The sequence below is a fragment of the Panthera uncia genome (assembly GCF_023721935.1).
Source record: "Panthera uncia isolate 11264 chromosome A1 unlocalized genomic scaffold, Puncia_PCG_1.0 HiC_scaffold_17, whole genome shotgun sequence".
In the NCBI taxonomy this organism is placed as follows: domain Eukaryota; kingdom Metazoa; phylum Chordata; class Mammalia; order Carnivora; family Felidae; genus Panthera; species Panthera uncia.
Window position 1 is genome coordinate 30,476,711 of NW_026057577.1, and position 18,365 is coordinate 30,495,075.

Here is an 18,365-nt window from a genome sequence, read left to right on the forward strand (position 1 = left end):
GATGAAGTTTATGTTTTATATATATATACACACACACACACCCACACACACACACATATATATATATAATCACAACTAAAAAGTTTTAAGATATAACATTACACTCTACAATATTTCAAAGTATTTAATAAAGACTAATAAATGTTAGCTATCAAAAACAAACAAACAAAACCACCTTCCCCAGAAGTCACTGTTGGTGCAGGTCTGCCCAAGACTTTCCTACGTCCTCCCCCACCAAGATCAGCCAACCCCAGAAGGTTATACTATTTCAAAGTTTCAAGGTCAACTGAGGTTTACTGAGACAACCTCTTCCAGAGGTGTTCTAAAGACAGTCCTTTAAAAGCAGCAGGGGGATTCTCACACAACAGTGCTCATGCCCATTGCCTCTGACCCCCTTCCTCTCCAGATCTAATCCCTACTTTGCCATAATGACCCAAGAACTATTTTCTAACATCTTTAAGTTTGAGTTGTGGACACCGGATTGAGGTTGTGACCAGGGGTCTCAAAGGCCTCTTTAATTTTCCCTGGAACCCAGGTCCACAGATAGCCCTTCTTGTGGAAGTGAGCCTGTGCTGGAGGCCAGATGTCCATGTCTACCTTTGGTCAGTTTCCCACAGTACAGTAGGAGGTTGGATTCTGAGACTGGGATCTCAGGCCCCTTCAGTCCCTCTGCTTAGGGGAACCTTTTTTTCAAGAAGGATATGCTGCCACCAGGGGGCAGTAGTACCATCCAAAGTATAAAATGCAGGGCACACATAAGGGCTGGCAAGTATATGCCTCAGCACCTGAGAAGGACTGAGGTTCAGAGATTCACAGAACATTTCACTGACCCCTTCGACCTGTGGTCAACAGGGTCACAAGCTGAGGACTTTACAAGGGCTTTTGAGGATAGAAACCTCTCCCGCTATTCCCAAGAGCATCCATGACTGTCAAAACAGCTGTAGTACCAGCTAGCATTCGCTCACATAGAGATGCAGCCTTTAAATGGATTATCTCATTATACCCCCAAACAACCCTATAAGGACAGGTGCTATTTTTATCAGATGGGAAGACTGAGGTTTAGAAAGGTTGAGTACTGGGGCACCTGGGTTGCTCAAGTCGGGTAAGCGTCTGACTCCTGGTTTCAGCTCAGGTCGTGAACTCATGGTTTTGTAAGTTGGAGCCCTGCGTGGGGCTCTGTGCTGGCTCAGTAAGTTAAGCATCTGACTCTTGGTCTCAACTGAGGTCATGATCTCACAGTTCCTAAGTTCGAGTGCAGCACTGGGCTCTGGGCTGATGATGCAGAGCCAGCTTTGGATTCTGTCTCTCCTTCTTTCTGCCTCTCCCTTACTTGTGCTCTCTCAAAAAATAGATAACTAAACTTAAAGAAAAAAAAGGTTGAGTACTTGCCTAGTGTTAGATGGCTGGGAAGTGACAGAGCTAGGCTGCTGGGATGCTGAGCCTCCTCTCTTATCCTTGCTTCACACCTTCCATTCCCTCCAGAAACTTCTGGAAAGAGATGAGGGCTGGCCTACTGCCTCGGTGTTTTGTTTTGCTCATATATTTAAGTTTTACTCTTTGCTCACTTATAAGTGTATCTAATGCCAATGGATAAACAGAACAGAGAGTATTAAAGGGGGCAGCCTGCATAGTGGAAGGCAGGTGCTTCGGGGTCGACTGACTTGGATTTGAATCCTGACCCTGCCACCTATTCCCCAATAAATCTAAACCTCTATAAAACTCAAGGCCCAAAATTGTAAAAAGAGGGTTATCTATCTTTGCCTCACAGGGTTGTTATAAGGATTAAATAAGAAAATATGTGGCACTGTAGGGGCACCCCATCATTCTTAATTTTTCTTTCATCTTAGAGGAAGTCAAAGCAACACGTATCCTAGGTACCTGTGAAAGGTCAGTTTTTACAGTCCTGAATTGGGCTCCAACTTGCCTAACATGAAGGCAAAGAGAATACAGAAACATTGTGGAAATGACCCTTCTTGCTTAGGTCCTCTACAATAAAAGCAACTAACTTCTAGTGAACATTTTTTAGGACCAGCTCCATGCTAAACACCTGACTTACATATTTACAACTCCTTTGGTCCTCACAATAATCCTGCTGGGCTCTACCATAATATCCCTTCCAGCAAAGAAGAAACTATGACTTGAAGAGGTAAAATAAAAACACAAAGCTAACAACTAGTAGAGCAAGAACTAAAACCTAAGTGTCTTATTCTCAAACTTACGCTTTTAGACCTCACACTACCATCTAATATAACACTGTATGTCAACTATATACCTCAATAATAAAAATTAAAAACAAAAAAAACCTTTACATTACCATGTCTCACACTTAAGCCAGTGGGTTGGTGACTTCAGCCTGTGTAAAATACCCATAAACTCTCCAACCACCCCATACATCCAGGGTTGCCCACTGAAGGAAAGCATGTGGTGCTTCACACAGCACTCACCTGGACCAGGTAATCCCTAGGTAAGAGAGGGAGACGGACATGTTCCATCAGTTTTGCCATGTGCTCTAAACGGGTTTCCTTCTCATAATTGATCCATGAAATCACTGCTTCAAATACCTATGAAGATAATCAACGCAAGTAACTGTAGCAGAGACAACAGCTCTCAAACAATTTCTTCAACTTGAAAAAAAAAAAAAGTCCAAATCATCTACAAAGTGGTTAACCTAAGGTTCACTATTTAAAATAAAACAAAAATGGAAAGATTTTGTTTACTAGCTGACATCAAAGTGATATCACACACATACACGTTATAATAAACCTGCTACCCCAAATACAGAATCATCAAGGATCGTTGCAAATAAAAATCCAGTACCAATGGCTATTTAAAGATAGAAATCCATAGTAACTCTGGACCAAATTTTATAAAGACTGCTTAAGAAAACCAGAAGCCTTGGGGGCAATGCCATCATGCCCCTCACACCCTATCTTCCTTTATCTCCCATATTCAGTTAACGCAGACTAGAAACAGTAAGAATACATTTGCCAAAAGTTGGCTGTAATGGTGAGGATGACAGTGAATGACAGAGAATTTCTATCAAAAATTTCTCCTTGGTTTAACCTCTCCCTTAAGGAGAGATTTCATTTTTATATAAATGAAAATTGGGCTTGGAACCAAAAAGGAGGCTCTCCTATTTGGATGTTCACCTTCCTCAAAAATAAGTCCAAAATCAAATCCTACACCACCATACACACACAGACAGATAAAATTCAATGTTGATAAGGCTGTGGGGAAACCGGCACTATTTCTGGAAACTTAATTAACACAGCTTTTTAAGAGGGGAAGGAAGAATTTGGCAATATCACTCAAAGACTTAAATGTGCACACTCTTTGACCTAGAAATAACACTTCTAGGGATCCAGCCTACAAAAATACCCACAAAAGTGGGGCAAGCATATGTGTTCCAGGATGTTTGCCACGGCATTTCTGTAATAAAATAAAAAAGGAAACAACCTAAAGCTCACTAATGGAGAAATTATTTAACTAGTATACATACTATCGGATATTTTCAGCTGGTAAAAAGAATAAAACAAAACACCTTCTTACGCCAGAAACCAAGAAAGTGCTCAAAGATTACGATGGACATGTCAAATGGACATAAAGCCAACAGATGAGGCTTTCATTGTCAACATTTCAGATAATATAAACATCAAAGAGAATAATGAAGAAATCAGATTAATGCTTCTTGCTGAGGTGGCGTGGGAGAATCCCTGGGAAGGTGCCAAAGGAAATTTGGCAGGGAGGGTAATGGATACGTTCTGTATCTCGATAGGGTGGGAGTTACATGTACATATGCATTTGTGAAAACTAATTAAACTGTATACTTAATATCTATAAATTTCACTGTAAGTCATAACTCAATTTAAAATATTCTCAGTTAAAACAAAAAGACAGGGGCGCCTGGGTGGCTCAGTTGGTTGAGTGTCTGACTTCGGTTCAGGTCATGATCTCACGGTTTGTGGGTTCGAGCCCCGCGTCGGGCTCTGTACTGACAATTCAGAGCCTGGAACCTGCTTTGGATTCTGTGTCTCCTCTCTCTCTGCCCCTCCCCTGCTCATGCTCTGTCTCTCTCTGTCTCTCAAAAATAAATAAATGTAAAATTAAAAAAAAAATTTAAAGAGAAAGACAGTAATGGGTCATAACATAATGAACAAAAAGGAATCCATGAATCCTATAAGGATACTTTAAAAAATGTGGAAGGCTCTTCTTCACAGACAAACGCCAGCTAATAAAGGTAGAAGAAATGACAAAAACATTACTTTGCAACCACCAATTAATAACTGATAGAGTAAAGCTCATCAGTAGATGCTCGAATCACTGTGCAAAAAACTGTTGGGGAACACGACACAGTTTTCAAAGTATCACCTCGCTGATTACTTACTCATTACATGGGGTAGGGGCAGCCTCAAATGGGGAAATTTGACAGATAAGTGATCTAAGTTAGTACCAACAATAACAGGACTAACTTACATCACATTCTTGATCGTGATTTAATGGCAAGGATACAGCAGATACAGCATCCCCTAGAGTAGTCTCTTCCTAAAATGTTTAACCTGAATCTTAATAGCAAGGAAACAATCAGATCAGATAATTCCATGTTTGGAACATTCTGCAATACAGCTGGCCTGGATTCTTCAAAACCATTAATATTATGAAAGATAAAAAAAGACAGGGAGATAGTTCTAGATTAAGTGGATTTAAAGTCTTGAAAACTAAATGTAATGCATGATCCTTGATTGGATCATGGATTTAAAAGGAACAGTCTATAAAGGACTGTCTTGAGACGGCTAGAAAATGTGAATGCTGACTAGGTATTAGCTAACATCATTGTATTAGTGTTGAATTTCTTTGGTATGATAATGGTTTTATGGCTAAAAAAGACAATTTCCTTGTTCTTAGGAGGTGCATACTCAAATACCAGAGGGGAAATTCTACAATGTCTGCAATTTATTGTCAAATAGTTCAGCAGAATAAAAGATTAAATATGTAGAGAGAAAAGACAAATGAAGCAAAAAGTTAACTGGTGAATCTAAGTAAAGAGTATATGAATGTACACACTTTCAAACTTTAATATAGGTCTGAAATTTTTCAAAATAAAAGCGGAGGGGAAAGGAAAAGAAATTCTAAGGGAAAAGGAAAAATATGACAACAAAATTTACAATGTGGCATAAAGTTGAAATGGAAACTAACTCACAGAAAAAAATTCTCTAATATTTCTAACTCTGACAATATTTCTGTGTATTAATATGTTAATGATGCTTTGAACCTATTTCCTAAATATATACTTAAGTCAGGGTGGGTATACTCAAAATAGGCAAAGAATCGATCAGAAAGGGAACGGAAGGAAAGCTAAATGAAAATGGAACAGAAAGAAAAGGACAGTATGTGCATACAGTCTGCTCTCATTTCCGTAAAATATAACCTATATGTGCACAAACATAAACACACACACCATGGAAATCCTCCCTGTCTGGTTCATTTTTTAAAATTAAATCTGAGAGAGCTTTATCCCCCACCCTGATAGCATCAGTTTGTAACAGATCACTCTGTATTACTCCAAATAGCCTTTAAATCCATGAGAAGACGGACCTTGTCTTTTCAATGGCAAATAATACACACTCAAATATTTTTTTAAATTTTTTTTTTAAACATTTTTATTTATTTTTGAGACAGGGAGAGACAGAGCATGAACAGGGGAGGGTCAAAGAGAGGGAGACACAGAATCCGAAACAGGCTCCAGGCTCTGAGCCGTCAGCACAGAGCCCGACGCAGGGCTCAAACTCACGGACCGTGAGATCATGACCCAAGCCGAAGTCAGCCGCTTAACCGACTGAGCCACCCAGGCGCCCCTCAAATATTTTTTTAATGAATGAATGGACACATGAGTTTAGAATAAGCATGTGAGAAGGCAGTGGAAATTGTCCTGGTTGGAGCAGAGAGCAGGGCTGGGTAAGAAGGGACTGGAATCAGGGCAGGGATGACAGAGCCAGGCCAGGGACCAAAAAAAGCTGGAGAAGTCTGGCCGATGAGGTGGCGGGCAACCACAGTTCCGTTCTGCCTTGTGTTATGGTTATCCAACTTTCTTCTACTCCGCTTTACTAGACTGTGAGCTCTTGCAAGGTGAGACATGTCCCTCCCTGCTCAGTCTGCAACTCCTGCTGCCCAGCACAATGCCAGGCACAGAGCAGGTGGCCAGCTGACAAAGCTCAGCAGAAGAATGCACTGCCGGTCTTAGAGTGGGTGGGATTTACTCACCATGCCCTTCCCTATCAACCACCTTAGTCTTCGTCATAAAAGCTAAAAAGCAAGCTGAGTCTAATGGAGTCGATATTAACCTTATCTTTATTTTTGGCTTGACTTGTCTAACTGGTTCCACTTCGTTGCACTGTTTACCTACTCAGCTGTGAAAGCCACAGCACTGGGCAACAACAGTGACCTTCTCGGCGGCTAGAGAAAGCCACGTGTTTTTTTCAAAGAGACTTTATGCTTAGAAAATAAGTAAGCAAATCAACTTCCAATTAGCTTTAGTCTTTAATGTGCCTAAAATAATTCCCAACAGGCCCTCCTGTCAAGGGACTGGCAAGAGGAAACAGCAGCAGGAGTCAGTATTTACCATGTGCGAGGCTCTGTACCACACTCTTCATGGACAACGCGACCCTGGACTCTTCTGAGAGCCCAATGGGCAGACACTCTTACCCCTTATTAAATAACTCGCCCAAGTCCAGGGCCACAAAGCAGCAGGGCTGGGGTCCACACGAACCCAATGCCAGTGCTCGTTCTCTTACTTACTGTTCTCAGTTGCCTCTCACAGGCCTACTGCAGTGGCTGGCAGACTACAGCCCACAGGCCACATTCAGCCTGCCACCTGCTTTCATAAATAAAATTTTACTGGAGCACAGCCACACTCACTCGTTTACATATTGTCTGTGGCTGCTTTCACACTGTAACAGCAGAGTTGAGACTCTATGGCCCACAAAGCCTAAAATATTTACTATCTGGTGCTTTATAGGAAAATGGTGTCAATCCCTGGTCTAGGAAACCTAAGCAGAGACGCTGTGGCTTCAAACACAGGACAGAGTGATGTCTACACAGATGAAAATATTTTTTATGGATCCCAGGATGAAATAATCAGCTGCCACGCTTAGGGTTTTACTTTTAAACAAACAAAAACAAAACAAAAAGAGCATCATTTCCTCACTGCTTCATATTCCAAAACCAATCTCTTGAGTGCTACAAGGTTGCTGGGTCAAAAAAAGATGTAAAAAATCAAATTTCATAGTCCTTGGCTCCCCACACTTTCAACGTAAGCACAAGCCTTGGCCGGAACACCAGATGAAACTGACCCTCTACCCCCGCCCCCAGTGATGCAGGCAGCCATGCCATACTGGACCTGCACGCTGTGAGTGGGGAGCACCGGGGCACTTAACAGCCATTTTCAAAATGTGTTCTGAGAGTCAAGAAATGGGGACTCAAGTTAAAAATAGGTAGGACAGTGACTTGGCAAGTAAAAAGGTCCAGTTGAGGGTGACTCACAGCAAAGCATAGGATGGAGGAAAAGAAGCCAATTTTGACAAGATCAGGGAAGAAAACAGGTTTCCTCACATGGACTTAATTTGCTACTTAAGATTTAAGAGAGGCTAATTTTAATAACTAATAACAACAACTAATAACAACAGGCACAGTGCTATGCATTTTGCATGCATGATCTCATTTAACCCACCCCAAATCCTGTGAAATAGGTTATCACTGTTCACATTTTACAGATGAGGAAACAGCCTCAGAAAGGTTAGTGTCCAAGGTCACAGTGCCAGGAAGTAGTGGATCTGGGATGTGAACTCACCTCCAAATGCAACAACCCAAGGTCTAACATTATGTAATATTGCATGTCAGAGGCACAATTAGTTGGAAAACCTGGGCAGACCACTGAGTTGGGAAGTATGTTCCTCAACCCATAATCGTAATTACACCTGCCACGTGCTCCTAGGACATTCCTCCCTAGATACTCTTTTCTTTCTCAGAGATAGAGCCAATAGCATTTGCTGAATTCACTGTCACGATTTTCAATCAAGAAGACAGCACTTCTAGACACAAGAATGATTTCTGTCAGATTTCGGATGGTTCTTAAACTAAAGCTTAACAGGACTTAATGTGAACCATACTCTGGCCTTGCTGTCACATGCCACACCAGGGACAGTCAGGAGCAGTGGTACAATGGAGCTGGAGCTCACCATGCATGTTTCTTCCCATCTTGGTGTTTAGTGACATACACCAGTAGTCTGAAATCAATCTTGAGGGAAATATTTACACCATAGAAATTAGCAAATGAATCAGCAAACAAATCAGGGCTTTCAGATTTTTTTTTTTTTTTTTTTTTTTGAGAGCGAGTTGTTAAAACATTTACCAGCATACCACTGGCTGGGTGATTTCCTGGTCGGAAGGCTCCCCAGACTCTAGAAAAGCTACTCAGTTGCACTCATCTTTCTGACAGTCCCATCATCTTCAGGTTTTATAGGGCACTTCACAGCTCCTTCTGGTTGTTTCATTTCAGACCCGCAAGGGCCCTGGGAGGCAGCTACAGTCACTCATAAAAGAGAAAAATGAGGCAGAGAGTGGGGAAGTGGTCTGCCCAAACATTACCCAGTGAATTGGTGATAGGGCAGCAATGAGAACCACTGGCTTTCAATCAACACTTTGACAGCACATTCGTCCATAACACATTTCATAGTTTGTGCCTGTATATTCATTTCTGTACATATTTGATAAAATCTATTTCTGTACATTTTTTATAAAATCTGTCTCCCTCATGTGATTTTTAAGTTCCACAAAAGCAGGGACCTTATGCCAATCTGTTCACCAATGTCTCTTGTGTGAGTAACGCACTATGTGCCACATAGAAAGCACTCAATAAATATTTACTGAGAGAATGAATTAGTCAAAGTAGGAATGGCTGGGTATATGGTTCTCTTCCTGTAGCAGCACACTGCAAAATATCTGACTTCATACAAACAACAAAAAATGATGGTAAAACTAAAACAGTGATATCACCTTTTGCTGGGAAGTTGTTCAGCCTTCCACTCCTGCCTACATCCAGGATAAAGATATGCAGTCTGACTTTGCACAGGAGAAGGAGAAGGACTGAAGCACAATGGTTTGACAGAAACGCCTGCAAGCTGAAAGACGGCTTTGTGGCATTAATCTTACAAATGAATGGAGCATGACAGAGGGATGGAGAATGCCTTGCAGTCAATATGGTAGATAGAGCAGAGTTGGAAGGAATCTTCCCCTACAGCTCCAAACACACAAAAGTGACATATTACAAAAATAATAAAGCAAGTCAAAAGCAAGAGGGAAATGCCTGAGTGCCTTAAATCAGAAAGAATTCAAGTCTATCAGCTGAATGGAAGCTGAGGCCAAAATGGCTCACAGGCCTGGACGATTCAGACGTGGACTTGAATGGTTCAGAACTGGTTTCTATCAGGTAGACTGTCGAGGCCACAGGCTCCTTATGGACAGTGTCACCCCACCCGCAGTCCCATGGACCAGCACTAGATGAACTCCACCCATCTGCTATGGCAAGGGGGGAAGGAAGCTCACCATCTCCTGTCAGCTGGGAAGTTAAAAACCATGTCTTCAAGAAATGAGAACCCCAAGCTCACACTGCATACAGATATGGGGTCTGAAGTGACATTATCCAGATGGTACAGGGGATACTCAAGACAAAAAGGAATACAGAAACAGTTTCCAGGAGCACCTGGGTGGCTCAGTCAGTTAAGCCTCCAACTTCCGCTCAGGTCATGATCTCACAGTTCGTGAGTTTGAGCCCCGTGTTGGGCTCTGTGCTGACAACTCAGTCCGCTTTGGATTCTGTGTCTCCCTCTCTCTTTCTGCCCTTATTCTGCTCATGCTCTATCTCTCTTCCAAAAATAAATAAACATTAAAAAAATTTTTTTAGAAAGAAAGAGAGAAAGAAAGGAAGGAAGGAAGGAAGAAAGAAGAAAAGAAAGAGAAAGAAAAAAGAGTTTTCAAACCAGTTAACCTGCCCTAGAGGGGGATCTTCACACCCAGACTCCCATGGATAAAACATCCTCTGAAGATGGCCTCACAATCAAAAATTATACATCACTAACGAGAAGAACTGCAAAAAGGAAAATCAACGGATACAATAAATCATTGGATAATTGGGGCAACCAAAGAAAACTGGCCTCAAGACTGACCATGCAATGCAGTCCTCAGAATACTAGGGGCAGGAGACATTCTGCAGTAAAGGAGGTTCTGGGACCAAATGAGCCTGGAGAACACATCATACACACCTACAAATCTCTTTCAGAGATTTAAAAACTCATTAACATGTTAAAGCTCTGACAGGTCCTTCACTTTCTTAACCTGGTTCCTGTGTTTTGCCACTGTCTCCTAAATGTATCAGACCTGAGAACTTTTTTTTTTTTACCTAAATACTTACAAACATCTCACAACACTGCCGTTTTACAGCACGTAGGTGGTAACCTAGAGAAGAAAGTCATTACCCCCTAAGCTTTCCATTTCCAGCCTCATCTCCCACTACCTCCCCCAAAGACCCTAGACTCTCACCACACAGGTTACTTTTCCCCCAAGAAGAACAAAGCATTCCAAACTTCCACATTTGTATTCCTGTAATCCCTTCAATCTGAATGGCTTCCTAAAATCCCACTCTTATTCTCCGAGTTTTACCTCCAATATTGTCTTTTTTATGATGTTTTCCACACCTAACAATGTGGAATAAAACACTCCAGGGTGCTTCCCTTGAACTCTGATTTCAGGCAACGACTTCTCTCAGCCACATAAGGATACATGTTTTGTATCCAGACTGCAAGCTCTTAAACAGTCCTAAGTGTCACTCACCTCTGTCTCCCTGTCGGGGTAGACAGGCATTAATAAACAGCAGGAGCATGGGAGGCAGACACAGCTTCAAATCACAAAGCTATTTTTTTAAAGTTTATTTATTTATTGTGAAAGAGAGAGAAAGAAGCAGAAAGAGAGGGAGAGTCAGAGAATCCCAGGCAGGCTCCACACTGTCAGTGTAGAGCCTGATGCAGGGCTCAAGCCCACAAACCATGAGATCGTGATCTGAGCCAAAATCAAGAGTCAGACACTCAACTGACTGAGCCACCCAGGCGCCTCTCAAATCACAAGACTATTTATTGTTAACATGCCTTAGTTTCCTCCTCTGCAAAATGGAGACAATAGTCTCTGCCTTGGGAGTTAGTGGGAGAAGCAGATATGATGTGCTGAACATTATGCCGGGCAAAAGAAGTCACAAGCAAAGCATACATTCACCAGCATTCCATTTATATAAAGTTCAAAAACTGGCAAAACTGATCCATGAGAAGTCAAAATAGTAGTTATGTTTCTCGGGGTGGGGGGCAGTGTTTCCTGATCTGCATGCTAGTTAGGTGGGTATTTCACTTTTGTAAAAAGTTGAGCTGTGTGCTTCTTATTTGGTCATGTCTCTGTGAACTTACTTCAATACAAATGTCGCTTTGAAAAAAAAAAAAAAATGCGTGAAATGCACCTGGAGAACAGTGGGCAGTCAAGGTAGATTTGGGACCATAGTGCTGTGGTATTCTGCTCATAGGTGTTCACTGAATTGCACTTTCCAAAGGAGAACAGTAAAAGGAGTAATGCCAGGACCAGGCCAGATGGTTGCATGCAGGCTGAGAAGCTGGCAACTCTTAACTGTTGACCTCATAGTAAGGCGGGGGCGGGGCAAGGGGGGCTTCCAACAGCTCAGGCTCAGCAGCAGGATGCACCTGCTCAATCACTGGATAATATCTGGGCAGCAAGCATTCAAGTCCAACTTACTGGCCAAGGAGCTCCAGCCTGCATCCTCCACCTCACTGGCTGGAGAGGCTAGGTGTTCAGGCAGGAGCACGTGCAACAGCAATGATCCTGGGAGACATGGGCCCAATCACTTTCAGAAGATACCAGAATTTGGCTTCTGATCAGTTTTAGGACACAACAGCACATTAAATATGTGATCGCATGGAGAGAACCTAAGCTATAGTTCTCATAATACATACTTGACACTAATTCTTTAAGAGGCCTAACCAATTTCTTCCTGACCTGTATCTAAACTGTGGGCCATTTCCCTGAAAACTCCACTAGTGTTCCTTAAGAAGGCACTGGAATTCTTGAGAAGTAGAAATGTATTTACCAGCTAAGAAAGCAAAGATTCAGAAAAGTCCACTAACCAGCAATTTGGTGGAAAATTGCGCTAGAACTCGAAAGTCATCTCTCTTCTCCTTAGAGTGGGTCTGTCCTGGAAGGTTGCTTACCTGGGTCACAGAAGCTGCCCATGGTGACAGCCGAACTCTGGGTCTCAACGGGGAATACAATAAACGGACTATCTGCTCACAGGCTTAGCTCTGACCCCTGACACCTCCATGTAGAAGCAACAGGTGACTGTGCGGGGCGTACTCCTGGGTGCCTTCACGCTATCTTGGTGGGGAGTCGGGGGGAGGGAGGGAGGTGGGAGGGGTTCTACCTAAAGAACTTGTGATTTTGTAACTCCTACCAGATCCTTTTGTCTTCCCTCAAATAACAGGAATTTCCAAAACTACATGAAGGAAAAACAGGAGAGAAAATGGCAAAGATCCATGTATCCTCTGACCTCTCTCGTTCTCACATTTGTCCCTCTTCTCTGGAAAAATATGAAAATTATTCCTACAACCTTGGCTGGCTCAGGGCAGTGTCCAGCTCCAGTCTGCCTTTTCATTCCCTCAGGGAGTGTCTGCTTAGCACCTCCACAGTGCCTCTGGTGGCTCTGTGACACAGAGATGGCTGAGGTAGCCCCGCAGCCCTCAAGGAGTTTGAGGCTAGAGGAGGAGAAAGGCATGAGCAGGCACAAGTGATGTAGGAGGAGGAATGGTATGTGAGCCCTAGGAGAAGGCCAGAGAGGGCCAAGGGACCTGGGAATGCCTGGAAGCAAGAGGCAACTCCATTCTCAGCCCCTGCTACGTACCAAGCTCCAGATCACACAACCACCCAGACCATTATGGGTCCTGGGAAGAGCCTCCCCTTGAGAAAGGCCCCAGTCCACAGTGAGCAGCAGCAGCAGTAGTAGCAGGAGTAACAGTATAGCGGCAATAATAATAGCAGCAATAATCATATCTTACAAGAATGAACACTTCCTGTGGGCTGAGAACTTTTCACGTGGCATCTGATTTCATTCTCAGAACAACTCTAGAAGATACTATACTATCATTACCCCCTCTTATAGGTGAGAAGACTAAGACATAGAGAAGATCTTTTACTCATTCCTCCAACAAAATGTTTTTGTTTATGTGTCTACCGTGAACCCGATACTACACTGGCAGTGACCATAAGACAAAAAATCCGTACCTGTAAATGGTACATACATCCTGGTGGGAGGCGGATAACTTGCCCAAAGTCACTCAGCTTGTTAGAGCCATGGCAGCAGGATTGGAACCCAGCCACTCTGACTGCAAAACCTGTACTTTCAAACTCCCGACAAGCAAACTGACCAGATTTAGCCACAGTCCCTTATAATCATCATTATTAAAACACCACATTCACCCTATTTTAAGATACATAGTTTTTTTGCATTTTAATATTTGAAATCCGGCTGCCTTTTTCAATATATGCTGAAAGAACCCTGTGGGCTGTAGGCAAAGAAGTCATAATATAGCTGATTTGCTGTTCAAGCACGGATTCAGCTGAATACAGGTTATTTCGTTACTAGTGCAATTCAGTTTTCTGCAAGTGTTAACATTAAACACAGTTGAATTTTATCTTAAATTAAGATCCCTGATAATATTTCAAATATATTCCAATAAGTTCACTATAATTTGATATTGAAAGAAAAAGTTATTGCACATGCAAGACATTGCATATTATGAAAAGTAACTAAAGGAAGTAGAAATCACCAAATTTCCTGGAGATCACAGAATTTTCAAAGCCTAAAGAGCTCACATTCAAACAACAAACATCTAATTGTCAAAACTTCCAGCTATTTAACTTCTAACAATATGTAATCAATTAAGGTAAAATGAAACTATGGGTTTCACCAAAGAGAAATCTCAGGCCAAATCTCACTGCTCTATGATAAGCCTCAAAATTATACTGTCAACTTTGGGAGTGCCTGGCTGGCTCAGTAGGTGGAGTGTGCAACTCCTGACATTGGGGTAGTGAGTTCAAGGCCTATGTTGGGTAGAAAGATTACTTAAAAATAAAACATAAAAAATAAATAAATAAACTGCCAGCCTAAAATGTACCAAATGGGGGCACCTGGGTGGCTCAGTCAGTTAAGCTTCCGTCTCTTGATTTTGGCTCAGGTCATGATTTCACTGTTCATGAGTCCGAGCCCAGCGTCGGGGGGGACAGTGTAGAGCCTGCTTAGGATTCTCTCTCTGCCCCTTCCCTGCTCATGCATGCGATCTCTCTCTTTCCCTCTCTCTCAAAATAAATAAACAAACATTTAAAAAATAAAAATAAAAGGTACCAAAGGGATCAAGATCATCAGCAATCCACTTTATGAAAAGCAGCACATAACTCTGAAGTTACATATAACTTCTGAGAACCAAATATAATACACAACTTCATTAATGTGAAAAATAGCCATACTCCAAACTCTAATACACAGAACAAGCAACTCATCATATGTAAGCATATGAATGAATGAGAGCCACTGCAGACAGCGTTTTAAGTATGTAGATTTAATGCCATGCTTCTTTGCTTCTGGAAAGATACATTTAACTCCATGGCTTATTTTACCATTATCAGTGGCAAAACTGATACCATTACCATTGTCAATGGTCCTCAAAACAAAGGACTATGCTAATTACACGGATAGCCACCATTTATGTACCTGTCAAACAATATACTTGATTTTTTTTTTTATCTGTGATCCTCATAACTCTATAAGGGAGGTACTCTTACTATTCCCATTTTACATGTAAGGAAATTAAAGTTCAAAGAGACCAGTGACTTCTGAAAATCACAGAGCCAGTAAGCATCAAGTCGAACACGGAACCAGGTATGCCTGAGTCCAAAGCCCAAGTGGTTTCCAGGGCACTAAAAAGCCTGGCCCCACTGACAACCCACCTCTACCACCACCCTGGCACTTAACAAGGATAGATAAGCTCTCACCTGAAGAAAGCTTACTATGATCTAGAGCAGGATGGATGGGCCAGCAGGAGCTAAAGTGGCAGGGTACCCCCCCTCTCAAGCCAAATACTCCCAGGTTGATTCAAATCCTGCTGCTTATATGGCTATTTAAATTTTCTCAGACTATACCTAAGGATATACGCAAGCAGAGCCCAAACTAACCAACTGCACCGACAACCACATGGTCAGTCAACTGACTAGTTCATTCCATCAAATTGTGCCAATTGAGTAGTACAATCCAGAGAAGGCGTTAAACAGGCTTGGCAAGAAGTCTTTGCTGCTGAGGCTGGGGCGAAAGGCATTCTTTACGCTGAAGGTGATATTTTACATCAGTTAATGGAAACAGAAGCGTCACTGAGCCTAAGGGAGAGTCCAGCTTGTTGTGCCTTCTGGAAATCTCTCTGAAGTCTTCAGGCAGCCCATGGATTCAGTAAACAACTGTTTTTCTTCTTGATCTAACTTTTGCAGGACAACAGGCTGGGGCTTATGATTCCACCCCATTCTCTGGACACATGCCCCTTGGATACTCATCTCCAGTGTAAAATCCTTTGCAAGAACTTTTCCTTAAATATTTTCCTCAGAAAAGGATTTCAAGCTTGGATACTATGAATGGACTAAGACAATCCAAGAAACATTTACTGAGCATCTCTGAGGATGCAGAGGAGAACAAGATGTGGTTGCTACCATCTGGAAACTTACAGTTGAATGAAGGAGGTAAGATGGGCTCAGAACTAATTACAATTAAAAGCAGAACAAGGTGAGTGTTATCCAGGAACACAGAAGAGAAAGGAATTAATTCCAGATGCATGGTCCATAATAAAATCAGCTAACAGTGAATGAGCACCTACTAGGTCCCAGGTATGACACCAGACATTTTACACACCCTATCCCATTTAATCCCCACAATCACCCTGTGGAATATGCTCTATTACTACACTCACTCTCTATGTGAGTAAACAGATGGAGAAGCAAAGTATCTCACCCAAGGTCACCAACTAGTTTGTAAATACTAGCAATGAGATTTGGACCCTACTGGCCAACACCAAAGTTCACGTTATTTTCAGTACAGTAGACTACATCTCCTGCAGTAAAGTTCTTCCTTGTAGAAATAGAATGGGAACTGGTTTGGAATTCACCCAGATGAAGACGGAAGGGGAGAATAGTCCAAGCAGAGGGTCAGTGAGAGAGAAGGCCTAGAGGTAGAATAGATCCGCAGTCACGGTGCAGCTAAATCTGTGGGCAGAAGTCAAGCCTGCAGCACAAAGGAAGTGGTGCATGGTCGGTGAGTTAGGGAACTAGGTATCAAGAGACTTGGGGTCTAGTTTTGCAATGGCCACTGACTGCATGACCCCCAGCAGATCCTATTCCCTCTCTGGGCCTCAGTTTCCTCATCAGTAAAAGTTTCAATCCCCCATTAGATGTTCCCCAAAGGCCTGCTCTAGCGTAAATGCTCAATGATGCTCCCAAGAAGCCAGGTGGGACAGTGGTTAAGACCAGGTGACTGGGAGACCCCAACTCTGCAGTGACCAGCTGAGTGAACTCAGACAAGCTAATTAATTCCTCCAAGTTAATCTTCCTCATCTGTAATGGGGGGCTATAGCAATGCCTGCTTCATAGGTTGTAGTGAAGGCTGAGAGAACTACAGAGAATAAGGCACTTAGCAGAGTGCGTAGGAAACTCTAAACATCAAGTTAATGGAGGCAGATTTGTCACCATCATCATCACCACTGTTATTTCTTTCTCAAAGGGTCCAGACACCAAAGGTAGTAGTCATGGGCCAGAAGGCCCTTTTCTAATTATTTAAAAGGACAAAAAATAAGATCCTTTTTTTTCCACTGAAGAAGAAAAAAAATATCTCACCAAACCACAACTCCCTCCCACAACCGCCTCATGCGTGAGGCTCCTGTTTCACCAAAGGCCCATGCCATACCTTCTCCTCTGAAGAAACGGTCAGCTTGTCACTGGATATCAAGCTGCACACCTGGTCCAGACTGAGGCTAAGAAATTCTTCCCCCAGCATCACCTCTGGAAAGTGCTGCTCTGTTCCAAAAAAAAAAACAAAAAAACAAAAAACAAAAAACAAAAAAACAAAACACACACACCACACACACAAAAAAAAACAAAAAAAAACCAGAAGTTCAGAAAACAAAGTTACAACACTCTTGCTGCCCTTCCATGAACCACGGCCATGGCAATCTGTGAAATTCAGAGTGGAGTCCTGGGGACTCTGGGGGTGGGCATGAGGAATAAGGACACACAAAGAAAGACAGTACATCCTGGCTGAAGGGAAACTAGCCTCTTAATGTGGCAGCAAAGACATCCCTCTGTATGATCCTCCCTCCCAAACATTGCCATAGATGAAAATGGGGCAGAGAGACGTTAGGTTATATTTTCTTCCATGCTCCATGAGATTAATAATGGCGTTGCAGAAAAGCTTCACTGGGACCTGCCTACTTAATTGAGCTCATTTGCCCTCAAGGCGCAAGCTGGCAGATTTGCACACTGTGCCCCCTGCAGCTCAGCCAAACAAAAGTGGGTCAGAACTGCTGTATGGCTGGAAGTCTCTGGAGGTTCTGGTACGAAGTCAACATTTCAAGGCTGGCAGAAGGCATCATCCTTCATGTCCCAAGTCAAGCCTACTACAGTCTCTGATTCACAAGGAGGCCTGACTCAGCATCTGTCCTGACATGTTGCCCCCCACCACCAGGAGGAACAGTCTGTGACAGGTGGGCCAATGGAGACCATTAAGATAGAGGAGAATTTGGGAACAGCTAGAATGAGACAAAACACACAGGCCAGATGTCCATGCAGGGAAAATGCCAAGGACAATTCCTACCCTGAGATTTGCCCAGGCCACCATCCTGCCATTAGAGAGACAGTAAAATGTCAGCGTAAGAGTGTGCACTTCAGAAGGAAGGAACCCAGATTTGAATTCTGACTTTTCCATTTGCAAACTGTGTTCCTGAGCCAACAGCATCACCATCCTAGGTCTCACTATCCCTCTGTAGAATGGGGACACGACAGCTTGTTTTGCCTCCCTCCTGTGCTGTGATGGGAAAGGAAGTGTCAAAGTATTTTTGCAAGCTCTGCCAAGGTAAAGTGGCCCATGAGCTGACAATTCCTGGTGCAGCAGGTTCTGGAATTGGGCCCTTTGGCAATTGCCCCAGGCTGGCCTCCATTCTCAGTCCTCTAGGGGTTCT

General features: G+C 42.7%; 1 protein-coding gene across 1 annotated transcript in view; it reads right to left on the bottom strand.

Annotated features, from left to right (window-relative positions):
• Window positions 1–18,365, bottom strand: part of KLHL3 (kelch like family member 3) — a 97,713-nt gene that overhangs the window by 33,507 nt on the left and 45,841 nt on the right. Inside the window, exons 5-6 of the mRNA XM_049649234.1 lie at window positions 17,096–17,205; window positions 2,445–2,561 (exon numbers count right to left, since the gene is read on the bottom strand). Coding sequence (XP_049505191.1) covers window positions 2,445–2,561; window positions 17,096–17,205 — 227 coding nt within the window. The remainder of the gene's footprint in view (window positions 1–2,444; window positions 2,562–17,095; window positions 17,206–18,365) is intronic.